Raw genomic sequence first — 27,929 nt, 5'->3', positions numbered from 1 at the left:
TTTTGTCTTAATATCACTTAAAGTGGATTAATAAGCGTTTTCCTTTCTTTTCAGGTAAAGCCTTTGACATCACATATGTGCGACTCAAGTTCCACACAAGCCGGCCAGAAAGCTTTGCCATCTACAAGCGAACTCGGGAGGATGGGCCCTGGGTGCCCTACCAGTACTACAGCGGCTCCTGTGCAAACACATATCACAAACTAAACCGTGGCTTGATTCTCACTGGGGATGATGAACAGCAGGCGTTGTGCACAGATGAGTTTAGTGACATTTCGCCGCTAACTGGTGGCAATGTAGCCTTTTCTACACTTGAAGGCAGGCCTAGTGCCTACAACTTTGATAACAGCCCCATTCTACAGGTATGACTGAAGTTCTGGATGATAACATTAAAGGATGGAGACAGCTAGTTATTGATTGTGCACCCTGTTAAATAAGGTTGATGGAGTGCAACTTACAAGCAGTGCGTGTTCTGATAAAGGGGGTACACAACCTGGAACATAGGACATGGCCATATTAGGTCATTCTGGCTGACAATGTTCAATCGGGTTAATTTGAAAGAAATACTCATTAGATACTATTAAAAGAATCTAATCCCTTTTCATAGCCATCTTAAACTACTGATTAGCACATATTCTAGCAACACATTCCATAGTCTAATTGAGCATTGACTGAAAAAATACCTTCATTATTGTTTTTAATTTGTTACCAGTTACTTTTCATTGTATTTTCCTAGTCCTAATACTGTAACTGTTCCCTATTCACTTGTTTTGCATTGCTTATGAATTTATAGACCTCTGTGTTTACCTTGCTTTTCAGTTTAAAGAAGAATGTCATTAACCTGTCAAGCCTTCCTTGATAAAGGAGCTTTTCTAATTTTCTTTTGCCCTTCTCCAATTATATCTTTTGTTGACATGTGGAGACTAGAACTAAAGAGTATACTGTGTGGTCATGCTATAGATTTATATAACAGCATTGGGGTTCCAAGTTTTATTATTTTTCTTTCCAAATAATTAACATTTTTTTAATTGCCATCACATACAGAGCTGAGAATTTCAGCATATGGTTCACAGTGAGAACATAGAACATAAGAATAGCCATACTGGGTCAGACCAGTGATCCATCTAGCCCAGTATCCTGCTTCCAGCAGTGGCCAATCTAGGTCAGAAATACCTGGCAGAAACCCAATTATGCATACACAAAAAAAAAAAAAAATTATATGCCATCCTTTAAAGCACTAGGTCTCAAACTATAGACTTGCATGGGAACGGGATTCGTGGGGACGGAAGCAGCTCCTGCGGGGTTCCCCTGGGGACGGAAGCAGCTCCTGCGGGGTTCCCGTGGGGACGGAAGCTGCTCCTGCGGGGTTCCCGTGGGGATGGAAGCTGCTCCTTCGGGGTTCTCGTAATGACAGAGACAATTCCTGGGGGGTTCCGGTGGAAGTGTACGCTGCACTTCTCTTCTGCCAGCCTCTCACCTACCAAGTACCAAGTTCTTTGAATACTGTCTCCTCCTCCTCCTTGCTTTAACAGCACAGATGTGGAAAGTCTCCATTAAGAAGGTGGTAGAGACACAAATGGTGACAGAATTCAAAAAGGTGTGGGATGAACACAGAGGATCTCTAATTATAAAATGGAAGTTATAAAAAACTAAACTTAGATGGCTGCGTGTGTGTGGTTGTGTCGAGTGATGTTTAGATGGCGACGCCTGGCTGTGATGAACTAGGGCTATCGGACAGACTTGTAATGTCTGTGTCTCATGTATGGCAATGTGGTTTAGAATGGGCTGAAAAGAGTTTAGACAGCAACTTTAGTGGCTGGAAAATGAGGACAGTGCTGGACAGGTTTTTACGGTCTGTGTCATGCAAATGAGAAGACGAATAGGCTGGAGTGGGCTTTGATGGTAACTCCAGCAATTGGAACATAAGGATAGGGCCAGGCGAACTTCTATGGCCTATGTCCCAGAAATGCCAAAGAGAGACCGTAATCAAGTATATAATAACGCGTTCATTGTTTATTTAATCATGAATTGATAATGAGTGTGACTATTGGGCATTCTGGATGGACCGTTCAGGTTTTTATCTACTGACACTGTGTTACTATTAATCCTCTCTGCTCCTGGGCTGATGTGCAGACCTCAGCTCTGACACGGGCACAAGCATCAAATGTCACCTGACCTACTTTGGCATGCATGTGGCGATCTCTTAATGCACAGTGCTAGTGAATCAGAGACAAGTCTTACATGTGCACACCAGAGTGTTCCAGGCTCCAACTTCTGTTCCTTACTTGCCTGCAGTGCTGCAGCTCGAACCCAGAGAGAGACAGAGCTGATGAGAATTGTTTTTTATGTATCATTAAATTCTTGCGGGACTGAGTGGGGACAGGTTATAATCTTCCAGGGACGGGTGGGGACTGGTTAAATTCTTGCAGGGATGGGTAACATTTTTGTCCCCGTGCAATTCTCTATCTCAAAGTTGTCCTAGGGGACCTCCAGCCAACTGGATTTTCAAGATAAGCAAAATTTAAAAAAAAAAAAAGCACAAGATGAGATGTTGGTGGACTGTCTCCATTGCAAGTAATATCAGTTTTCATTGTGTGCATTCGGAAAATCAAACCGGCTAGAGCTAAGTCGAGGACAGGTTTAGGAAATGCCGCCCTAAAAAAAAATCATGCAAAACAAAATTACGACAGAAGTTTATATGGCTTGGTTAGTTTCTAAGAAATGTTTCTTCACATCTCTTATTAGGATTTTGTTATGTACAAAACCTTAATACTGGGATATACTACAGACACTAATTACGTATAGTATTTGAGGCAGTACTTCTTTAGCTTCCTGCTTTTTGGCTTCCACCTCAAATTGGAACCAGGGTTAGAATTTGACACCAGTCGCTTTCACCTGAGAATTCCCAGTGTAACCTGGAGCACCCCCGAAACTCTCATAATCTTATGTTTGTTGTCACCACCTCCCATTGTGTGATCAGAAAGAGAGCTCCAATGGTCAAATTCCTGAGAAGCCACCACCTCTGCATACCCCGTCTAGCAACCAGGTTTCAAAGAAGATAAAGGTCATTATTTCTGTGATACCAGAGACCAGCAGCTGAGAAAAGATTCCTGTAATGGCTGCATATGAGCCCCTGCACACGGCACCACTTCTGTTGCTGCCATCATTGACTACAGAACCTGGGCCTGCCTTGACTGAGGAAACAACAAATCTGATGAACCAGCTTCGACTTCCTGTGCTCCATGAGGAAGTTCCTTCCGTACTGTGTCAAATTGAATGCCCAGATACACCAACATCTGCAGTGGAGTTGGTCTGCTCTTCTCGAAATTGATCACCCAAGCCAATGACCGCAGAAGATGGACTTTACCCATTGCTGCCACACTGTCTGCAAGACATAGAAACCTCTGATGTGGTGGTTATATGGGTATATGCAAGTGCGCTTCTTTGAGATCACGGGCGGTGAGAAATTCTCCTGCTTGAACTGAGGCTGTGACTGCTCAGTATCTCTGTACAAAGGCAGGATGCTAGGAAGCAGCGGTTTTAGACCTTTGACACTTAAGACCAGATGAAAGGTGCCTTCCTCCTTTGGGACAAAGAAGTAGACCGAGTATCTGCCTTGTCCCTGTTCAGCCTGGGGAACTGGAACAATGGTCTGGAGCACTAGCAAGGAAGCTACAGGGGCCTGAACCTTGACTGCCTTGGTTCTCTTTTGACAAGGAGATTGCAAGAAGAGAGGAGTGACCAGGCAGGAGAACTCCAATTTGTAACCTTCTGTAAGAATATTCAGAACCCATCCGTCTGATGTGATTTTGGCCCACTTCTCCTTAAACTCTTTAAGACATCCTCCTACGGGAGGAAGTGAAGAGTGGACCATGCTTGCATCATTGTGAAGCTCTGGAGGCATTGGGCACTCTACCTGACTGGAGAAAACTTCCCGTCCACACGAAAGGAAGATTGGCATTCCTGAAAACACAACATCTGTCCATACTGCCGAAGACCAGGCTAGTACTGTCTGCTGTCTCAAAATAAAGATAGCCCCCTGAAGATGGATGACCAGACGCTTACAGCTCATCCTCCAGCAACTGGAAACCACTTACTTTCCCTCAGTACTTTCACCAAATTCTGAGGTCTCCTCCAAATAGCCACTTGCCCCGAAAAGGCAGTTTAGACATGACAGGTGCTGCATTTGCTGCCCAATGCTGCAACCGGAGTTGCCGATGTGCCGTGACAGCCAGAGACATACTGCAGGCTGTATCATGTCAAATAGCATCTTCCAAGTAGACCAACCCCACTTCCTTATGGTGCCCGTCTTGTGTTGCCAACAGCTGATGCCACTTCAGGTACGGACTTGCCATGAACTAACTGCACACTATCACTTGAAGGCCCAAAAGAGACCACTTCAAAGGCATGTTTCAGTGAGTCTTGGGCTTCCTATCCTGCAGCACCGTAACCAGGGAGCCCACCCTGGGAAGCTGCAATTTATCTTCCCCCTCCAGAAAAACAGGTAGAGGCAAGCCATGGCTTTTCCCTCTTTCAGCCCTGTATCCAATGATATCCATTCTGCTTAATCAGGTCCTGAATGCTCCCTCATGGCTAAGATCCTCATTGATCTTGAAGTGAAGCTTTACACCTGTTCCTTTTCAGTCCCTGCTGAACAGTGAAAACTTCCTTGTGCTTCCTCTGCCTTTCACTCTTTTTCCTGCAGTTTTTGCTTCCTCATTAAGTAATACCATGTATACTCCAAATATAAACCCATCCCATGGTGTGCAGAATTCCTCCTTTTCTTTTTCTTCCTTCCCCTCCCGACACACCGTTAGACCTGCCTCCCCCTCTGAGCCTACTATTTCACCTGGAGGTCTAGTGGAGAGTCAGGGCAGGAGCTATTCTCACACGCTCCTGCTTCTACTGTCTGTCCTATTGAAAATGTCTGCCATGACTTCCAACGACAATCTTGTGAGACTGCGGTTAGCGTAGCAGAGTTTTAAAAAGGTTTGGACAGCTTCCTAAAGGAAAAGTCCATAGACCATTATTAAATTGGACTTGGGGAAAATCTACTATTTCTGGGATAAGCAGCATAATAAGTGTTGTACTTTTTTGGGATCTTGCCAGGTATTTGTGACCTGGATTGGCCACTGTTGGAAACAGGATGCTGGGCTTGATGGACCTTTGGTCTGGCCCAGTATGGCAATACTTATGTACTTATGCTCCTGGAAGTCATGGCAGCCATTTTCAGTGAAGAAGACAGCATGGACCTTTATGCTCCTTCATGGCTAACGAAGATGGAACTCTCAACACCGAAGCAGAAGGCTCCTAATTGGAAAGCACCACCAATGCGTCAGAAATGAGTACTGAACTATTCTTTGTGAGAGAACCTCAGTACTTTCAGATAATCCCCCTCCTCTAATGGCTCCTTCAATGATGGCTCCTCTGAATAGACCGAGGCCAAGATCCTTTTCCTGAGTAATAGTTTCTAATATAGCAAATGACAGCAGATAAAGGACTAATAGATTCATTCTGTCTGTCCAGTTGAGATATTCCTCTGGTTGTCTATAACTCTATGTAGATGAGCATACAGTTTCTATACACAAACCAATATCATTTCTACCCCTTACCTCTGCAATGTTTTTCACCTGAACTCTCAAAAGCAGTTCACACTACTGCTTACTGCTTTCTTGATCTGTGTCAAGCATGTACAGAATCTGCCACTATACTGGCCACCATCACCTCCATTCCAATATGAAACTGAGCATTGCATACATACAGTTGGGATTAACTTTTATATATATATATATTTTTTTCTTTATATTTTTCCTTAACTAAGCTATTGTATGCTGCTTTGGACCTGTCACCAGGGATTCAAAGGGTTACAAATGTCAAGATTAGGTTAGGTTTTACAATGTCACACTTAATTTTATCTGATGTATAAATACCCAGTCCCTTAGTTTTGCAAGGTCCTCCTGCAGTTTTTTTTTAGTGTGCTTGTGTTTTAACTACTTTGAATAATTTTTTCATCTGCAGATTTGATCATGTCAGTACCTTTCCCTAATGATATATTAAGTACTAATGGTCCCAATACAGACCCTGAGGAGTGCCACTATTTAACTTTTTTCCACTGACAAACCGGACTGAGTTAGGCATGCAAGTAGGTAATGTCATCTGACAGCATCCGGCTGGAATAGCTGGTGGCACATAGCAGTTTCTTCAATCTCCTGCTTTTTCCTTCCTGCCAAACGGACATTAAATAAAAGGTTTCCCAGAAAATTGTTGGAAGATTCTCTGTTCTTATTCTGCTGCTGTTCTTTGTCTTTTTTTCTATTTCTTGTTCATTCCTTAAAATAAGAAAAAAGTTATGTGCTTTAATCCCTGTAGCTTCTTCAGCACAAGTCGTGCAATGGCCAAAATCGAGCTTCATGGTCTGTCTGACTTGGGAAAGGAATATGATGTGTCATCTGTATGGGGACCTTCTTATCAACAGGATGACTGTTGTGACTAGATGAAAGAATTAAGGGACTAGAAAATGTGCCTCTTTTGGCTCCAAGAATATTATAAGGCATTAGACCAGCTCCTGAAAATAAGGGAAAAGTCATTGGTTCAGAAGTCAGCCAGCTCTTTGCAGTCTAGTAGGTTTTCTTTGTTATGGTACCTCAATGTGGATGTTTCTGCCATTATCCAAGTGTAGACCTCCTGTTCATCTCCACTTCCTGCACAAAACACTTCTCAGTGACTGTCAACCCTGTTCTCTGGACTTAACCATCCAGCCTGGTTTTCAGGATATCCACTATGGGTATGCATAAGAGAGTTGCATATGATGGAGCTAGTGTATGTAAAACTATCTCATGCAATACCCATAGTGGATATCCTGAAAACCAGACTGGCTGGGCATGTCCCAGTCTGGTTGAGAATGCTGTGCTGCCATCTTGTTTCAGTGCAGTAGAACCATAAGTTCATTCTTCCAAAGAAAGCAGTAACCTTATGGTGGAAGATGATTTGTCCTCTTCAGTATCCTTGCCTGTAATAGAACAGCTGTAATCCTTTTTAGAAAAAAAATGCTCAATTTAGTAAAAGGCTACTACAAGAGATACCAGGCATCGCTTATCAAGATCCATCGCAATAGGTGCCTTAATTTTCTCAGTCCATCAAGATTACTCCAGTGCAAAGAGGAGCACATTTTTTTTCCAGGATCCAGTAATATCCCTTTTTCTTTATTGGATTCTGAGTCTCAAGAAGACCATTTATTAATTATTTCATCTACTCCATCCTCATTCCCAGAATGTTCGGGAAGATTTCACAGAGGCCTCCTCTGATAAGGATGGCCTATCAACTGGGATCATATCCTCCTCCTACAAGAAATTTCTCACTTTTGAAGCATAGATTATGTAAAGCTTGATATTGGTTCCAATCTACTGGAAAAGGAGATTTGAACCAATATCAGATGCCTTTGATTTACTGAAGTTTATCAAACCTTTCAGTGATATAGTAGCTACTCTAATCATCAGATTACCTCAAAAGCAACAAACTCACATATGCAGCTAGACCAGTGGTTCTCAAACTTTTTAAGACTGCGGCACACTTGGAAATACAAATTTATGTTGTGGCATGCCTGTGTTGTTAATGCTTCACTTGTGTAATTAACCGTAAATTAAAACATTTTACAATTTACATTATGTACATTTACAGTCAAATTCTATTACAATATAATTATATTTTTATAGTAAGACAAGACAAAAATAAAAATATTTTAGAGGCGTTCTAAATGTTTTCAAAGTGCATTGTTTTCACTGTGAAATGTGACCCTGCTTGGAGGTCCAGATCATCTTTATTCATGGATGAATATTGGACAAGCACACTCTTAAATTGTGTTCCACTGACTGAAGTTCAGATATGAATTTGGTCTTAATGAGGCTAGAAAAGTCTGCTTCATATAAGTGGTAGCTAATGGCATCAGAATTGAAATAGCATATCTAGCGATATCAGGATAATCTTTGCTAACGGTAAGCCTAAATTTGTCCCAAGTTTAGTTCATTGAATTTGAGCAACAATGGGATTTCTCTGCAAAACGAAGTTCTCAGCAATGCAATTATCTTCAACATATCTGACATATACCAAAAGCTGAGCCTTCCTTCTTATATCATTGAGTTGTAAACCAAAGCCCGTACTTGCTAACAAATTTACCCAAAGTTAGACCAAGATATCGCCTGATGTATCTTCAATTCGATGACCAATTGTATTGTCAGAGAAAGCACTTTTCGCAATTTTTGGTTTTTTTTTAGCAGCTTCACCTAGCGTAACTCTTTTTTTTGATAGCATGGCATTAGGAAATGTTCGGCTATGGTATGGGGTTTCTTGGCCTTAGCAACAAGCTCAAGAGCAAGCAGCTGGCTTCCAGCGCTTTCGCAGAAACTATTTTTACACCAGCCATACACTGTGCTTGCTTTACTTTCTGGTCTCACAAACCTATGAAAAACTGTACATCTCTGTGTGACAACGATGAATGTTTACTGTTGAGATGTCTTTTTAACTTGGTACCATGGACCCAATCGAAAATATCTCACCACATACAAGGCATAAGGACACTGGGCACACAGAATCACCTATCCACAAGAATCTGAAATGCAGATTATTGTCGCTATACTGTCTGTTGATTTTCTTAGCCTTCTTTACATCAGGCTCCTTCACGCTTGTATCGGAGGATGAAAACTTTTCTTTGGTAACCAGATACTTATCCATTGTGAAAAAGCAAACAGTAGTAATAAAAATTCAAATCAAACTACTGAAGATGGAGTAGCTAAATTTAACAGCGCAGCTGTACTAGTGTCATGGTGTGTGTTGCCTGACTGACCCCGGACCTTCTGAGCCAGAGGTTTATAAGTTGTTGGTGCTTAATCTTGGCCTGCAGCTGCGCATTCCCGGCTCCATGGTGCTGCGAGATCTAGGGAACCCGACGTACATATAGCAGAATCATATGACAAGGCTGAAACCCAGATGACTCGCGTATGTCAAGGGTTGTTCTGTGAGTCTTGACTCTCTTGGTAGGATGAGTGTTGGCCAGCTGGATAGCGCGCTCAGGCAATGTGGCAGGATGAATTTCGCTGGGCTGAATATTTTTCATCTGTCATTCGTTAAAGTTAAAAACTTTGGCGGCACATCATTTGTGAAACCCTGAGCTAGATATTTCTAAAGCATGTAGTAGCACAGTGTGCCAAATTTAAATTATCTGGACAACTGGCATTTTCCAGCCCTACCAAATGTAGGGTTTTATTTGAAAACTTTTAAAAAATCTGCAAAATAGAAATGGTACTGTAAGAGACCAGTGATGTGGGAAACTGGGTGAACTAAACCTGGATACACATTTTTACAGAATGGTCTTGAAGATAAGGCCATTTCTTCAAATGTTATATATAAGTGGGTATTTTTTTTTTTGGATGGTTTCTGATGTAGACGTGTTTTTAAATGGTCACATCTGAAATTATTAACCAGATATTAATTGGACAGAAGATTCAAAATATTGTGACGATTAGCATAAAAAAGAATTAGATTTAAAAATAGCTGTTCATATCAGGGGATCATCTTGCAGCGGTTCGGACTGCCCACACACAGCAGCCAAACATTAGAAAGAGGTTCTATATTGTTTTTCATGGGGAGTTGGTCTTCAGCAGCAGATGCCAAATTTTTTAAATAGGAAGGATAGGGATGATATGACAGGTTCACTGGCCTTTTGATGCGTGGATTTTCTGCCTTTTAGCATTTAGATTTTAAGCTCTTTTGAGCAGGGACTGTCTTTTCTTCATGTTCAACTGTGAAGCGCTGCATACGACTGGTAGCTCTAAAGAAATGATTTGTAGTAGTAGTAGATAGCAGATGGGATGGTGATCTGTTTCAGAGGGTTGATGTAGAGAAATGAAAAGCTTATTATGTCCTTTCATACAGTTCTTATAGTATCTTTTCTAGACGCTCTCAGCCAACCTGCAAGTTCCTCAAACCCTTCCTTCCCTCCACTTTGCGCCTTTATTGGAATGTACAACAACATACTCACTTTGTTTTATTTTCTTGCAGATTTGTGAAAAGGGTTGTGTTAAATTTGAACCCAATTAGGCAGTATAACATTGTTGCCCATAGGTAGGTAGTTTAAGCTGCATATCGCTCCACTACCTCCTTAAATGATTAGGCAACAAAAATCTTCTGTTTGGCTGAGGACTGGAAAGATGACCTTGCCTTTAGCCCAATCCGGCTAATGCTGGTTACTGACTTTCCCGTTCTTCTCCTCCCCATCCTCAAACCACCAAAGCCCTGCAGGACCATCCTCAGCAATATAGCCAGACCCCACTAATGGTAAGACTAGACCCTTGGTGCTGCTGTCACGGTTTCCAGGTGGCCTGTTTATGCAACAAATAATTTATTTTTCAGTGTTAGACAAAAAAAATAGAAACCATAAACAGTAAGTATTAATAAAAGAACATTTCTGGCATTAGCCTATCTCTAGCTAATATCTTAAATACTTTCCAATTGTACCTTGTAAGGCTTTTAGAGGTGGGATGACTTGGACTGCTTAGAGGGTAGTTCAGCCTCGTTTGTCCTTCTAATGGCTGAATAAACAGTGGAGTAGTGTCCCATGCTTACATTCCTTGTCATCAAGCAGATGAATCCATTACGAGTGGGCTGTGTCCATCAACCAGCGGGGGGAGATAGAGAGCACTGAAAAACCATAGTGCCTCATGGCCAGCTAGCTCCATCTGTCTCTTCAGTATTTGTTTATCGTTCATTCATTTTACTATACCGTCTCAAATTGTGGTTACAAAACAGAAACGGTTTACATATTAATATAAAATTAATAATAAAAACATAAAAGAACTCCATCAAGTTGATAGGAAAGCAAACTAAAACAGCCATTCATTAAAAGATAAAACACCAATTTTGCTAAACAGCCATTCATAACAACAACATGACTAACATATAAATTTTACTGCATAGTCAATTCTAACTAGTATTGCCATTTTATCACCGATTATTTTTGACTGTCTCCTGGAATAAATACGTTTTCAAAAATTTTCAAAATTTATTATAAGACTCTTCTAATCTAAGATCTTTTGGGAGACAATTCCAGAGAGAGGGAGCCAAAAAAAATATGCTGAATTTCTGGTGGACTCCCATCTAGCCTTTTGTGGAAAGAAGATAATCAATCTGTTATCTGTAAGAGAACGAAGAGTTCGCCTGGGCGAATATGGCACAATAAGATTCGATAAGTACGATGGAATAAGCGAATATAGTACTTTATGAGTCAGTGTAGAGATTTTAAATTTTTTTCTGGCTTCAACTGGAAGCCAGTGAAGTTGATATAAAAGTGGCATCGTTCTATCATATTTTGAGGCCCTGCAGATGATACGAGCTTTCTGTATCATCTGTAAACGTTTTATATTTGTCTTTGTAAGTCCTGCATAAACACTATTCCTTCTCATCAAGCAGATGCAGCCATTACAGATGGGTTGTGTCCATCAACCAGCAGAGGGAGATAGAGAGCACACTTTTTTCAGTGCCTTATACCAGCTTGCTCCACTTCCTCTCCTTCAGTAATCTCTATCTCCCCTAGCAGAGTGGTTGTAGCATCTTCGAGCTCCATCAAAAATCTGCCTGGAGGTGGCTCCTGGCTTGCCAGCTGTTAGCCGGGGTGTTGGAGGCTATAGCAGCTTCACTTTAAAGGCACATAGGTTCGCCCTTTCCCTGCCTTACCCATACCTCCTTGGTTGTGGACACATTGCTTAGCTTTCCCTGTCCTTCCCCACCAACAGTGGATGCAGGCACATAGGTTCGCCCTTTCCCTGCCTTTCCCACTCACCTGAGCCTCTGGAGTTCTATTTACCTCTGCTTTCCTCACAGCGTTTAAAAAAAAAAAAAAAAAAAACAAGTTTTTTTCCTTGCCTTTTTCTGTGGGACCGGAGCTGTGATACTCGGTCCAGTGAGGTAGAGTGTTTTCTGACTCCTCCGGGGTGGGCCCGCGATCGGGGCGATTTTGGCACAAACCGCCATTTTGAATTTTACCGCCGTTTTCGGCGATGGCTGCAGAGAATGTAAAGCGCTGTTCCAAGTGTGGCAAGCGCAGATCAGCAGCGGGGCTCTGTAAATCGTGCTGTACAGACGTTAGAGCCAGCCCAAGCATGGCGAGTGACGATTCTTCGCGCTCTGAACTGGCAGCGGACACCATTTTGAATTTACCACATGGCGCGACCTCCGCTGAGATGGAGAGTCCTGAGCCCGGGTTGAGGCCTCGGAGTGAGGCTGATATGAGAGCCACTAACCTCGGCAGAGATCCGGGTGCCCAGGGTGAGTTTTTCTCCCCTGATGTTGGCTTATTAATGCATAAAGCATACATGCTTAAATGAGCTCTCCCACAAAGCCCTGCAGGGGCCTCTTCTAATGCCCCCCCGGTGGATTCTAGCCTGGGTATGCCCTCTGAGGCGTTATTCCCTGATAATTGGCAGAATATGAAGCGCAGAAGGGCTCATTCCCCTTCAGAGAGTGCTGCACCTCCATTTTCCCCCCCGTGGTCGGGCTGTGAGGATTCGGAGGACTCTGGCAGGCCTTCATGGTCTGAGGAGCCAGTGTCTGGTGCAGAAGTGACTCAGGATCTAGACGATCCCTCCGCGGTGAGGATTTTGCACCGTGATGAGCTGCCAGCACTTATTTCTGATACCCTGCAGGCTCTCTCTATTGAGGACCCTGGCAGTGGCTCAGCCTCCTCTGTGAATCCTAGGATGGCTAGTACCAAAAGGTCTGCTCGAGCCTTTCCTTTGCATGACTCCATCCAAGAGCTTATTTCGGCTCAATGGGCTGACCCCGAGGGACTGTTGAAAGTTTCCAGGGCTATGGGGCAATTATACCCTCTGAGTGAGGAGCATATGGCTCGCTTTGCTATGCCTAAAGTGGATGCCCTAGTTACAGCTGTGACAAAGAGAACTACCCTCCCTGTTGAAGGAGGTGTTGCCCTGAAGGATATTCAAGACCGTAGACTGGAATCAGCACTTAAACGGTCATTTGAAATTGCAGGTCTCACTATTCGGGCGTCTGCATGCAGTTGTTATGCTGCTAGAGCCTGCCTGGCTTGGTTGCAACAGGCAGTGGAACAGCCCGGTGATGGAGCGGAGCCCTTTTCAGATGTGGCTCCGCGGATGGAGTCGGCCTTGGCCTTTCTTGCTGACGCCCTTTATGATATTGTCAGAACTTCGGCTAAACACATGGCAGTAGCAGTGGCGGCTCGCCGTCTTCTTTGGCTATGGCATTGGGCAGCGGACATGGCCTCTAAGCAAAGGTTGGTGAAGTTGCCCTTTCAAGGCCTTCTCCTGTTTGGTGAGGAGTTGGAGAAAATTGTGAAGGGCCTGGGTGAGGCTAAAACCCAGCGCTTGCCAGAAGATAGGCCTCGGCCTTCCTCTAAGGGTGGGGCGGTCCACTCCTCTTACAGACCTCGCTTCCATGAAGCTCGAAGGTACCACCCGGGGCATTCTGCTGGGTTCACTTCTCGTGCCCGTTTTCAGCAGAGGAATTCCTTTCACTCGGACAAACGTTCCGCAGCTGCTGGCTCAAGGCCTGGAGTTCAGGGGCGACCCTCTCAATGATGGTACGCCGGCCCTCTCCTCGAGTCCTGTCATCGGAGGACGTCTTTCCCTCTTTGCCGAGGAGTGGGCTAACATTTCCTCAGATCAGTGGGTCTTGGACCTGATCAGAGACGGTTACAGAATAGAATTCGAAGCCCCTGTAAGAGACGTGTTTGTGGAGTCCCGATGCGGTTCTGCCGCCAAACGGGTGGCGGTAGAGGAGACTTTGCAAGGTCTGATTCAGATAGGGGCCGTGTCCCCAGTACCTCCCGCCGAACACGGCTACGGCCGCTACTCCATCTACTTTGTGGTGCCGCGAAAAGGAGGGTCTTTTTGCTCTATTCTGGACTTACTTGCACATTCCAATTTGGTCCCCGCACCAGAAGTTTCTGAGGTTTGCGGTGATGGGAAAGCATTTCCAGTACCGGGCCTTGCCTTTTGGCCTCGCCAAAGCTCCCCGCACCTTTTCGAAGGTTATGGTGGTAGTAGCTGCCTTTCTAAGGCAAGAGGGTATTCGGGTTCACCTGTACCTGGACGACTGGCTCATTCGAGCAAACTCTGCTGCAGAGAGTCAGCATGTCACAGCCAGAGTGGTCTCAGTACTTCAATCTCTGGGCTGGGTCGTCAATTTGGCCAAAAGTCACCTGACCCCCTCGCAGTCTAGAATATTTGGGGGCCAGGTTCGACATAGCCTCAGGGTATGTGTACCTACCCGAGCAAAGGCGGTGCAAGCTTCAGAATCAGGCCCGTCTGCTCCTGAGGATGCCCCGCCCGTGAGCTTGGGACATTGTCCAGCTGCTTGGATCGATGACAGCCACCATGGAACTGGTGCCCTGGGCGAGAGCGCACCTGAGACCTCTACAGTATGCTCTACTCCAAAGATGGTCTCCAGTATCTCAGGATTATCAATGCAGACTCTCTTGGCTCCCTGCGGCCCGACTCAGCATGGAGTGGTGGCTCTCAGACAGCATGCTGCGGCGAGGAATGCCGCTGGCGCTCCCCGATTGGTGCCTAGTGGTGACAGATGCCAACCTGAAAGGCTGGGGCGCACATTGCAAGGGGAACCATGCCTAGGGTCTATGGACACCCGAGGAGTCGGAGTGGTCCATCAAACGCCTAGAGTTGAAAGCGTTGTTTTAGGCGCTTCTGGCCTTTCAAGTGACCCTGGAAGGATTGGCTGTCAGAGTGATGTCGGACAACATGACAGCAGTGGCCTACATAAATCGACAAGGCGGCACTCAGTGCAGAGCTCTAGCCGCGCAGGCCGAACAAATTTGCCACTGGGCCGAGCTGCATCTTCAGTTTCTGTCGGCAGCTCACATTGCAGGTCAGAGCAACGTGCACGCCGATTATCTAAGCAGGCATCAGATCGATCCAGCAGAGTGGGAACTTGCAGACGAAGTATTCCTGCAGATATGTGCCAAGTGGGGCAAGCCCGTGATGGATCTAATGGCGACAAGCACCAATGCCAAAGTCCCGTGCTTCTTCAGCAGACGGAGAGATCCTCGCTCAGCGGGGTTGGATGCCTTGGCTCAACCCTGGCCTCTGGGCCTACTGTATGTGTTCCCTCCTTGGCCCTTGATAGGGCGCGTGCTCCTGCGGATTCGGCTGCATCCAGGAGAAGTAGTTCTCGTCGCCCCGGATTGGCCCAGGAGGCCTTGGTATGCGGACCTTCGACATGCTCGTAGAGGATCCCCTTCAGTTACCTCTGGTTCCCAACCTGTTGTCACAGGGTCCGGTGACCATGGAGGACGCCGGCCGATTTGGTCTTATAGCCTGGCGATTGAGAGGGCGCAATTGAGAGACAAAGGCTATTCCAATAAAGTAATTACCACTCTCCTGCAAGCCCGCAAGCGTTCCACTTCCGTGGCTTATGCCAGGATTTGGCACCATTTTGAAGTCTGGTGTGCTTCTAAAGAGATCACACCCTTGCGGGCTCCTGTCTCGCCAATTCTGGACTTTTTGCAGGATGGTGTACAAAAAGGCTTGGCCTATAATTCCCTGCGGGTGCAAGTGGCAGCGTTGGCCTCCCTGTGTAGCAAGGTTGAAGGCGTGTCTTTAGCTGCTCATCCAGATGTGGCACGGTTTCTTGGAGGGGTGCTTCAGCTCCGTCCTCCCGTGCGTGCACCTTGTCCAGCGTGGAACCCGGGGCTAGTGCTGAAAGCCCTTCAGGGTGCTCCCTTTGAACCGCTTCGGCGTGCTTCAGAGAAAGATTTGACACTGAAGGCCGTCTTTTTAGTGGCCATTACTTCGGCGAGACGGGTGTCAGAGCTCCAGGCGCTGTCCTGTAGAGACCCTTTTCTGCAGTTTTCGGAGTCCGGGGTCACGGTTCGGACCATGCCTTCCTTCTTGCCTAAGGTGGTTTCAGCGTTTCACCTAAACCAACCTATTTTCTTGCCCTCCTTTGTCAAGGAGGAGTTTCCAGAATCTTTTGGGCAATTGCACCTGTTGGACGTGCGCAGGACTCTGCTGCAGTATCTGCGAGTTACTAACTCTTTCTGGACCTTTGATCATCTGTTTGTTTTGCTATCAGGGCCTCGCAGGGGGTCTCCAGCGTCTAAAACCACTATTGCCCGCTGGCTCAAAGAAACTATATTTTCAGCTTATTTGCTTGCCGGCCGGCCTCCGCCTGATGCCTTTAAGGCGCATTCCACTAGAGGAATTTCCTCTTCTTGGGCTGAAACTGGAGCGCACTCTCTTCAAGAGATTTGTAGTGCAGCAACATGGGCTTCTAAGCTCTCTTTTGCCCGACATTACAGGCTGGATGTGGCTGCCAGGAGGGACGCACATTTTGGAGCCCAAGTGCTGGCGCGTGGTGTGGTTTGTTCCCGCCCTATCTAGGGATTGCTTTGATATATCCCATCTGTAATGGCTGCATCTGCTTGATGACAAGGAAGGGAAAATTAGGTTCTTACCGTGATAATTTTCTTTCCTTTAGTCATAGCAGATGCAGCCATGATCCCTCCCTGTCTGATTGCTATCTGCTGTAAATCTATTTCAGGTTCTGTTGATGTTTCCTGGAGATTCCGTCCTTGGGAGAAAGTCGGAAAACAGTCTTCAGGATTCTTGTTCAATTAAAGGAGGATGACTTAATTTCCTCCAGTTTCATGTTTTGGAGGATGAGTTTATTCCCTCCGGGAGGATAAGTTTATTCCCTCCAGTTATGCCTCAGTGGAGGATGAGTTTATGGCCTCCGGGAGGATGTTTCATTCCCTCCATTCTCAGTTAATGCCCTTTGTTGTAGGGCCATCGTTCGCTGTGAGTAAAGCTCATGTTATTCCCATTGCGGTTTGCTTTGGAAGCTTCAATTACTGAAGGAGAGGCAGTGGAGCAAGCTGGTATGAGGCACTGAAAAAAGTGTGCTCTCTATCTCTCTTTGCTGGTTGATGGACACAACCCATCTGTAATGGCTGCATCCAGGGCCGGTCTTAGGGCGAGGCGACTGAGGCGGCCGCATAGGGCCCCGCGCTCAAGGGGGCCCCGCGTGGCGCGCCTGGGGTTGCCCCGCCCGCCGCTCCCCCCCCCCCCCGACGATCGATCGCTGTTTTCAGAGGAGGGCGGGACTTAATGCGGGAAGAGCCTATTACTTCAGAGGAGGGCGGGACTTAAAGCGGGAAGGCCGGCCCGACGACGTGCAGGAGATTTTTACTAGCAGGGCAGACGCGAGGCACTGCCTGCTACTCGGCGCTTCTCAATTTTTTTTTTAAAGTTAGTGGGTGCAGCAGGAGAACAGAGTTGGTAGGTGGGTCAGGGGGGGGACTCAGATGGGAGAAGGGTGTGGGATGGGGGTTCTCAGTTGGGGGGAGGGGGTAAGGGGGGCTGGTGGGAAAATGGGGCATGCGTGGGTCAGGTGGGAGAATGGTTCTGGGGCTGAAAAGGGGGGCTCTAATACAAGGCATGTGGATGAAGGGGGCTGGAAGTGGGGGCTGAAAAGGAGGGTAGGTGGGATAAGGGAGCTAGTACTGGGACTGGAGGCGGAAAAGGGGCAGGGGCTGAAACTGTGGGTACTGGGGGCTGAAAAGGAGATAGGGAGAAGTGGCTGGGGCTGAAGCTTGGGACTGGTGAGAGAAAAGGGCTGGGGACTGGGGTTGAAACTGGGGACTGAAAAGGGGACAGGGAGGAGTGGCTGGGGGCTGAAGCTCGGGACTGGTGGGAGAAAAGGGCTGGGGCTGAAACGGGGGACTGGTGGGATAGTGGGGCTGGAACTGGGGGCTGAAAAAAAGGGGCAGAGAGAAGGGCAGATCCTGGATGGAAGGGGGAGCGAGAGGGAGGGCAGACCCGGATGGATGGGAGAGGGAGGGCAAATGGTGGATTGAAGGGGCAGAGAGAAAGGGCAGACAGTGGATGGAAGGGATAGAAAGGGCAGACAGTGAATGGAAGGGGCAGAGATAGAGGGCAGATGTGCACGGAAGGGGCAGGGAGAGAGGGCAGACATTGGATGGAGGGGACAGCAGAGAGGGCAGACACTGGATGGCAGAGAGAGAGCGAAGACAGATGCTGGATGGAAGGAAGACAGTGAAAAGCAGATGAGGAAAGCAGAAACCGGAGACGACGAACTGTAAATAAAATATATATTTTTATTTTTTTGCTTTAGGATATAGTATTGTAGCTGTGTTAATAAATGTTTATAATAGAACATGTAAATAAGGTAATCTTTTTATTGGACTAATTTTAATACATTTTGACAAACGTTTGGAGAACAAAGCCCCCTTCCTCAGGTCAGGATAGGATACTGCAACAGCTCTATACTGTATTGACCTGAGGACGGAGGTTTTGGCCTCTGAAAGCTAAATGTATTAGTCCAATAAAATGGTATTATTTTATTTTCTATATTTGTTTTGTTTCTATTTGTTAATTTGTAAAGTGGTGATTGGTATTTGTTATTTTTTTTTTCAAATTTACATCTGTTGTCTTTATATTTTGCACAGTACTAGGGGACATTTTCTGTTTCTGTGGTGTTGTATTGTATGCAGAGTCTGGCATCTTGGGGGTTCAGTTTAATTTTTGTCTAAATAGAAAGTTTAAATATTACTACTTATTCTATAGTGGATTAGGGTGTATCTGTGTTTGTGAAAAAGACATGGTTTTCAGTTGGCATTGACTGTGCAGGATCGACAAGCCCTGGAGCTGGGGGCCTTGGAGCTCGGAGGGAGGGGTGGCCGGCTCTGGAGCTAGGGTGGGGCAGAGTTAGGGTGGGGGCGGGGTTAGGGTGGGGCCCCGTCAAATTGGTCTGCATAGGGCCCTGCACTTGCTAAGACCGGCCCTGGCTGCATCTGCTATGACTAAAGGAAAGAAAATTATCACGGTAAGATCCTAATTTTCCCTTACAATAGTCCAGACGTGTTGTAATACCGTGTTTCCCCGAATATAAGACACTGCCTTATATTAATTTTTGCGCCCAAAAAGGCGCTAGGTCTTATTTTCAGGGAATGTCTTAATATTTCGGGGAAACACGGTTGGCCCGCCCACCTTCCCTCCGTCGCTCCTGCAACTACCGGTAACCCCCCACCCGAGGTCGCCCCCCCACCCGAGATGGCGCGCCCACCCGAAGTCGCCGGACCCCACCCCCCTCCGTCGCTCAGAAACTAACCTGAACTTAAGCCTCCTTTCACTTTCCTTTCAGTTCGCAGGAGCAGCAGGGCAGGGCAGGCCTCTCCTTCCTTCCGAGCCCCACCCTCGCATGACGTTACGTTACGTCAGGCGAGGGCGGGACACGGAAGGAAGGAGTGGCCTGCCCTCCTACTGCTGCTGCTTGCTGCGAACTGGAAGGAAAGTGAAAGGAGGCTTAAGTTCAGGTTAGTTTTGGAGCGACAGAGGGGGTTGGGGTCCAGCAACTTCGTGTGGGGGCGCCATCTCGGGTGGGGGGGGGCGACCTTGGGTGGGGGGTTAGTTTCAGAGCGACGGAGGGGGGGGGCCCGGCGATCTCGGGGGGGGGGGGGGGGGGACCCTACTTACCGGGAAAAGAAAAACTTTGTTAGGCCTTACTTTCGGGGGAGGCCTTATATTTTCTAAGGGCACCAAAAACCTCGGTAGGTCTTATTTTATGGGGATGCCCTATTTTCGGGGAAACACGGTATATGCAGGGTGGTTGCAGCTTGTTCAAGCTCCTTCAGAAAATCTGCCTGGGGTGGCTCCTGTGCTTTTGCCAGTTGTAGCAGGGGTGTTGTGGCTGATGGTGCCCACATTAAAGGCAAATAGGTTAGCCCTTTCCTTGCCTTACCCGCCCCCCCCCCCCCGATGTGGAATTAGACAAATAGGCAAGCCCTGTCCCTGTCTTTGCCCACGCTGTGGATGCAGGCACATAGGTTCGCTACTGATCATCCGGAGTTGGAAATTTGCCTCTTTCACTGTTGCCTCAAACTTTCCTCACAGCGTTTAAAAAAAAAAAGGTTTTCTTCTGATTTGTGCAGCGTGACCGGAGCTCGGAGACTCGGTCTGGTGAGGTAAGAGTATTTTGTAGCTCTTCCGGGGAGGGCCCGCGTTCGGGACGATTTTGGCGCAAATCCGCCATTTTGAATTCCGCTGCTTTTGGTGATGGCTGCTGAGAAATTTAAGCATTGTTCCGTTTGTGGCAAGCGCAAATCTGTCGCAGGGCTCTGTAAGGCGTGTTTTTCAGAAGGTAGAGCCGGCCCGAGCATGGCGAGCGATGTTCCTTCCCGCTCCGTGGAGCTTGCAGCGGGCGCCATTTTGGAGCAGCATGGCGCGACCCCCGCTGAGGCGGAGGGGTTTGAGCCTGGAGGGGCACCTCGTGTAGAGGCTAATAAAAGAGCTGTTTCCCCCGGACTGGAACCAGGAGGCCAGGGTGAGCCATTTTCCCCTGAATTTATTTTATTGCTGCATAATGCATACATGTTAAAAAGAGCTCTTCCGCAGGGGTCCCCTGCGGCCCTGCTTTCTGTATCTCCTCCAGCGGAGTCTGGCCTTGGATTACCGTCAGGCGCGTTTTCCCCTGACAGATGGCCGCAAGACAAGCGCAGAAGGGTGGATTCCCCTTCAGAGAGTGGCGCATCCCCTTTTCCCCCCTCGTGGTCGGGATGTGAGGACTCTGAGGGGTCTAGCAGGCCTTCGTGATCTGGAGAGCCAGAAGAAGGTGCAGGATTGCCACCGGATCCAGATGATCCTTCCGTGGTGAGGATTTTCCACCGCGATGAGCTGCCAGTGCTTATTACTGATGCCTTGCAGGTCCTCTCTATAGAAGACCCTGGGAGTACTGAGACCTCCTCCGGCGATCCGAGGATGGCAAGTACTAAGAAGCCTGCTCGAGCCTTTCCTTTGCATGACTCCATCCAAGAGCTTATCACGGCTCAATGGGCTGACCCCGAGGGGCCTTTGAAAGTCGCCAGGGCTATGGGGCAAATATACCCTCTAAGTGAGGAGCATTTGGCGCCTAGCAGTGCCTAAAGTGGATGCCCTAGTCACGGCTGTGACAAAGAAAACTACCCTCCCAATGGAAGGAGGAGTTGCCCTGAAGGACATGCAGGACCGTCGCCTGGAGGCACCTGTGAAACGGTCCTTTGAAATTTCAGGCCTATCCTTACGGGCGTCTGCATGCAGCTGCTACGCTGCCCGAGCCTGCCTCGCTTGGTTACAACAGGCAGTGGAACAGCCCGTAGATAGAGCAGAGCCCCTTGCGGAGGTGGCACCACGGATGGAGTCGGCCTTGTCTTTTTTGGCTGACGCCCTTTATGATCTGGTCAGAGCTTCGGCTAAACAGATGGCTGTAGCGGTGGCGGCTCGCCGTCTTCTGTGGCTACGGCATTGGCCAGCTGACATGGCCTCTAAGCAAAGGTTGGTGAAGTTGCCCTTTCAAGGCCTTCTGTTTGGTGAGGAGTTGGAGAAAATTGTAAAAGGCCTGGTGGATGCCAAACCCCAGCGCTTACCCGAGGATAGGCCGCGGCCTTCTTCCAATGGTCAGGCGATTCCCTCCTCTTACAGACCTCGCTTCCGTGAAGCTAGAAGGTACCGCCTGGGGCGTACTGCTGGGTTCACTTCGTGTGGCTGTTTTCAGCAGAGGAACTCCTTTTGCTCGGACAAACGTTCTGCAGCAGCAGGCTCAAGACCTGGAGTTCAAGGGCGACCCTCTCAATGATAGTACGCCGGCCCCCTCCTCGATTCCTGTGATGGAAGGATGACTTTCCCTCTTTCTCGAGTAGTGGGCCAAGATTACCTCAGATCAGGGGGTCTTGGACCTGATCAGAGAAGGCTACAGAATAGAATTCAATGCCCCGATAAGAGACGTGTTTGTGGAGTCCCGATGCGGTTCTGCCGCCAAGCGGGCGGCGGTAGAGGAGACCTTGCAAGGCTTGATTCACATAGGGGCGGTTTCCCCCGTGTCTCCCGCTGAATGCGGCTCTGGCCGTTACTCCATTTACTTTGTGATGCCGCAAAAAGGAGGGTCTTTTCGGCCTATCCTAGACTTAAAACAAGTCAACAAGTCTCTGAACGTGCGGCATTTTCTCATGGAAACCCTGCACTCTGTTATAGCGGCGGTACAGCCAGGAGAGTTTCTCACGTCTCTGGACCTGAAAGAAGCTTACTTGCACATTCCGATTTGGCCCCCGCACCAGAGGTTTCTTTGTTTTGCGGTGATGGGAAAACATTTCCAGTTTCGGACCTTGCCTTTTGGCCTCGCCACAGCTCCCCGAAGCTTTTCAAGGTAATGGTGGTAGTAGCTGCTTTTCTCAGGCGAGAGGGTATCCGGGTTCACCCGTACCTAGATGACTGGCTCATCAGAGCAGACTCTGCAGAAGAGAGTCATCAGGTTACAGCCAGAGTGGTCTCAGTACTGCAATCTCTGGGCTGGGTCGTCAATATAGCCAAAAGTCACCTGACCCCCTCTCAATCTCTAGAATATTTGGGGGTCCGGTTTGACACAGCCTCGGGGATGGTCTTCCTACCCAAGCAAAGGCGGTGCAAGCTTCAGAATCAGGTCTGTCTGCTCCTGAGGATGCCTCGCCCGCGATTTTCTAGGCGCTTCTGGCCTTTCAATTGACCCTGGAAGGATTGGCTGTCACAGTTCTGTCGGACAACATGACAGCAGTGGCCAACATAAATCGCCAAGGAGGCACTCTGCATTGCACTAGCAGCGCAGGCTGCGCAGATTTGCCACTGGGCCGAGCTACATCTGCAGTTTCTGTCATCAGCTCATATTGCAGGTCAGAGCAACGTGCAAGCTGATTATCTGAGCAGGAATCAAATCAACCCAGCGGAGTGGGAACTTGCAGACGAAGTATTCCTTCAGATATGTGCCAAATGGGGAAAACCCGTAATGGATCTTATGGTGTCAAGCACAAATGCCAAAGTCCTGTGCTTCTACAGCAGACGAAGAGATCCTCGCTCGGCAGGGTTGGATGCTTTGGCTCAACCCTGGCCTCAGGGCCTCCTATATGTGTTCCCTCCATGGCCCTTGATAGGGTGAGTACTCCTGCGGATTCGGCTCCACCAAGGAGAGGTGGTTCTCATTGCCCCGGATTGGCCCAGAAAGCCGTGGTATGCGGACCTCCGGCGGATGCTGGTAGAGGATCCCCTGCCGTTACCTCTGGTAACCGCACCTGTTGTCACAGGGCCCGGTGACCATGGAGGACGCCTGCCGCTTTGGTCTTATGGCATGGCTATTGAGAGGGCGCAATTGAGAGACAAGGGATATTCCAGTAAAGTCATTTCCACTCTCCTACAGGCCTGCAAGCGTTCCACTTCCGTGGCTTATGCCAGGATTTGGCTCCAATTTGAGGCTTGGTGTGCTTCTAAAGCAATCACACCCATGCTGGCTTCTGTCTTGCCGATACTTGACTTCTTGCAGGATGGTTTACAAAAAGGCTTGGCCTATAATTCCCTGCGTGTTCAAGTGGCAGCCTTAGCATGTTTTCGAGGGAAGGTCGCTGTCCTCTCTCTGGCTGCTTGCTCGGATGTGACACGGTTTCTTAGAGGGGTGCTTCGGCTCCGTCCTCCCGTGCGGGCCCTGTGTCCGGCCTGGAACCTGGGGTTAGTTTTAAAGGCCCTTCAGTGTTTGCCCTTCGAGATGCTTAGGCGAGCTTCGGAGAAGGATGTGACCTTAAAGGCGGTCTTTTTGGTGGCTGTGACATCGGCGAGACTGGTATCTGAGCTCCAGGCGCTGTCCTGTCGAGACCCATTTCTGCAATTCTCAGAGTCCGGAGTAATGGTATGTAAGGTGCCTTCCTTCATGCCTAAGGTGGTTTCAGCATTTCACCTAAACCAGCCTATTTTCCTGCCCTCCTTTTCTAAAGAGGAGTTTCCAGAAGCCTATGGGCAGTTGCACCTTCTGGATGTGCGAAGGGCTCTGTTGCAATATCTGCGCATGTCAAATGCCTTCAGGATCTCTGACCATCTTTTTGTTCTTTTGTCAGGTCCGCACAGAGGGTCTCCAGCGTCTAAGGCCACTATAGCCCGTTGGCTCAAAGAAGCTATCTTTTCAGCATATCTTTTATCTGGCCGGCCTCCGCCTGAAGCCTTTAAGGCACATTCCACAAGTGCGATTTCCTCTTCTTGGGCTGAAACTGGAGTACTCTCTCTTCAAGAGATATGTAGTGCAGCTACTTGGGCTTTGAAGCTCTCTTTTGCCCGACATTACAGGCTGGATGTGGCTGCCAGGAGAGATGCGCATTTTGGAGCATAAGTGCTGGGGCGTGGTGTGGCTTGTTCCCACCCTATCTAGGGATTGCTTTGATACATCCCACTCGTAATGGATTCATCTGCTTGATGACAAGGAAGGGAAAATTAGGTTCTTACCTTGGTAATTTTCTTTCCTTTAGTCATAGCAGATGAATCCATGAGCCCTCCCTCAGTGGTTCATTGTGTGATTCATCTTACTTTTATGTTCAGTTTTTCCTATAGATATGTTCCCTCATTGGGAGAAGTTGGAAAACAGTCTTCAGGATTTCTGTTCTGTTACAGGAGGATGAGTTAATTCCCTCCAGGAGGATGAGTTAATTCCCTCCTTTGAGTTATAGCTCCAGTTTTGGGGTGTTCATCCGCTGTGAGGAAAGTTCATGTTATTATGCTTTGCGGTGTTACACTGCTTTGGAAGCTTCAAATGCTGAAGAGGCCGATGGAGCTAGCTGGCCATGAGGCACTATGGTTTTTCAGTGCTCTCTATCTCCCCCTGCTGGTTGATGGGCACAACCCACTCGTAATGGATTCATCTGCTATGACTAAAGGAAAGAAAATTACCAAGGAAAGAACCTAATTTTCCCGTCTTCCATCTCTTGCCCTGGGATTCAGAGTAGCATCTCCTGCCTCCTGTGCTGGTGGGGAAACTGGTTTGCATAACTGTTTTCTTCTGGCCAAGTCTCTTGTGAGAACAGGGAGTGTACAGGAACAGGACTTGGTTGGGGTAGATTGTGTACAGTGAAGGATGGACCGCTTCAGACATTATGCAACTAGTTAAAAAAAATAAGTGTTTTGTCTTGACTGGAGTCTCCTGCTTATCTTTTGTGTTATGTTTGTGAAAGAAACTGACTTTTTTTTTTTTTGCAGATCTTCAGGCGCCTTTGTCTGTGTGATTAGAAAATTTGTGGGTTTCTTCATCTCTTTTCATATTTTAATGTATCTCTTCCTCTCTCTGTGTCTCCTCCCCCCCCCCCCCCCCCCCACCGTACAATATAGGATGAGATGTGCATGTTTTACTCACTTATAGCTTGTCTCAGTTTTCATCAGGGGAAGAGAAAGACGGAACTGCTGCAGGTCAGAGCCCATAGTGCAGATAAATCCTTTGTGTAGACTGCCAGTATATTATCTTCTAGCCCCTGCTTTTTCTGTCTGTCTTTTATGCCACATGTTTTATTTTGTTCTGGGACCTTATTTTTTTTTCCAGTGGTTTTTATATTGTGTCAATGTGGTGAGGGGTACATAAAGAGGCCTAGCCAGCTCTCAGTCACTCCCTGTAGCAAACAAGGTAAGAACACAGAGAGCCCTTATGAAGAAGGCATATGAGCTACCTTCAGTTAGGGTTACTATATTTGTGGAGACAGAAAAGAAGACACACACACAAAAACAATGCCACCCCACCCCTCCTGCACAGTCACCTTGATCCCCCAAGAAAGGCAGATTCTATAAGCAGTGAAGAAAATGGTAAAAGTAACAAAATGCATTTTCTTCTGTAATCTAAATACAAAGTTAGAAAAGATGTACATTTCCAAAAAAGCAAACATCCATGAGCAGCATGTTCCCCTTTCCTTTTCTTCCCATCCATGAGCAGCATGTCCCTCTCTCTTCTCCATCCCTGTCTCTCCATGTGCTGCATTTCCCCCTTTTCCCGTCCCTTCCCTCCATGTATAGCAGGTCCCCCTCTCCTCATCCTTCCCTCCCATCCACGTTCAGCTTGCCCCCTTTTCTGTCATCTATGAGCAGCCTGTCGCCACCCCTTCTGTGCCAACCTTGTAGCCCTGATGGTCTAGTGGCCTTTTTGGGGCAGGAAAGAGCCCCACTCTTTTCTACCTGCTGCTGCCGATTCTTGAAAATGGCTGCCAAGACTTCTGGCAGTGGCCTTGTAAAACTTCCGTGAAGTCCCGGCAGCCATTTTCAAGAAGCAACTGTAACAGGGAGGTCAGCGGCAAGCAGGAAGAAAGAGTGGAGTCTTTCCTGCCCCAAAGAGGCCACTAGATCACCAGGATGCGCTACGGTAGGCTTAGGGAGGGGGAAGGGAGAAGGCCATCCCGTCCCTTCATCTGCCAGCCACCTTGCCCAGAAACCCAGACAAATGGGCTGACTAGAAGAAACTGTCCGGGCTCTCACCAGTCCCCTGAAAAGGAGGACATGTCCGGGGAAATCCAGACGTATGGTAACTCTATGTTCAGTACTAAACATGTTCTGTTTTGGAGATTGTAAGCTCTTTGAGCAGGGAGTGTATCTCTGTCAATTGTTCAGCGATGCATGCATCTGGTAGCGCTATATAAATGCTAATAGTAGTAGTAGGGGGTGGTGAGCTTATGAATGTAGGTTGTAGCTATGCAGTACATTTTTTCTGGCTGCTTATATACTTGTTCCTTCCTATTTCTGGACTGTAATAATTCTCCCCTTCCATAGGAATGGGTGACGGCTACTGACCTCAGAGTGACTCTGAACAGATTGAACACCTTTGGGGATGAAGTATTTAATGATCCTAAAGTTCTGAAGTCCTACTATTATGCAGTCTCTGACTTTTCTGTGGGTGGCAGGTGAGTGCATCCTTATAAAATCATAGGTAAGACCCTATGAACTTTTGTTTGTTGCAGGAGACTAATGCAAAGTACAGCTTCCACCAAACCTACATCCCCCATGACCGGCATCTGTTTTGGGTTTGTGTAAAATGCCTTAGTAGCTTTATCTATTGCCTGTAGCTGCTGTATCTGTGTAGTTCTACAGATGGGGTACGTCAGCCCCATTGCTGTCGTACAGGCGCTTATAAGTTTCAGCCACAAAATGGACTCACTGCTGCAAAATCTTTTTATAATTATTTCCTGTCCGGCAGTTTTTTTGCTTTGGTTAAGTGAAGTCAAAAAGTAACTGAAAATTTGTTAAACATCATCTCTTTCCTCTGCAGAAACACTGTGGGAACAGTTTTGTATAGGACACCAACATTTAGGTGCCAAAATGAAAGGATGGGTGCTAAGCACTATTCTGTAATGGGGTCTGTTTGCCCAGGTGCCATAATAGAGTAGAGCAGTGATTCCCAAACCTGGTCGTGGAGGCACCCCAGCCAGTCAAGGTTTTGAGATATTCACAATAAATATTCATGAGAGATATTTGCGTGTACTGCCTCCACTGCAAGCAAATCTCTCTCATGAGTATTCATTGTTGATATCCCAAAAACCTGACTGGCTGGGGTGCCTCCAGGATTAGGTTTGGGAACCACTGGAGTAGAACATAAGTCGGCTTTTACATGCCGGCATTGGTCTGCTCAACTTTTAAAGATACGTGCTAGTTTGCATGTAGGAAATTCTATATAGTGTGATACAGCAAATGCCACTAAACATAAAATTTAGAATGAGATACGAGAGATTTGAAGAATATTGATTTAAAGCAAGAATATAAGAAAGTAAAATGACCAATTAATATAGCAGTCTGGAGCACATTGGTGCAATGGTTTAGCACAAAGGTCCACAGGATTGAAGGAACACCAAACACTACAAGTACAAACTCAACCAAAAGGAGTGGTGTAATCCACGTGGCACTTCCAAAAAGCACAGGAAAATGAAGTAGATGCAACAAAAGACCCAACACTGCACCATGTTTCAGCTATAATGTTTGCCTCGGGAGTCTGAAATAAAAAATATAAATATACAATTCCATATCATCAAGCTGATCAATCCATAGACTGGTGGGTTGTGTCCATCTACCAGCAGGTGGAGATAG

The 27,929-nt window shown here is 47.2% G+C and overlaps 1 protein-coding gene across 1 annotated transcript in view; it reads left to right on the top strand.

The window, feature by feature from the left end:
- The window catches only part of LAMC1 (laminin subunit gamma 1), a 369,035-nt gene that overhangs the window by 171,481 nt on the left and 169,625 nt on the right, over positions 1-27,929 (top strand). Inside the window, exons 2-3 of the mRNA XM_030207519.1 lie at positions 55-359; positions 26,622-26,752. Of these exons, the coding sequence (XP_030063379.1) occupies positions 55-359; positions 26,622-26,752 (436 nt within the window). The remainder of the gene's footprint in view (positions 1-54; positions 360-26,621; positions 26,753-27,929) is intronic.

This window comes from Microcaecilia unicolor, chromosome 6, assembly GCF_901765095.1.
Source record: "Microcaecilia unicolor chromosome 6, aMicUni1.1, whole genome shotgun sequence".
In the NCBI taxonomy this organism is placed as follows: domain Eukaryota; kingdom Metazoa; phylum Chordata; class Amphibia; order Gymnophiona; family Siphonopidae; genus Microcaecilia; species Microcaecilia unicolor.
Note: the sequence above shows the minus strand (reverse complement) of the source record. Positions and strands in the feature narration are given on the sequence as shown.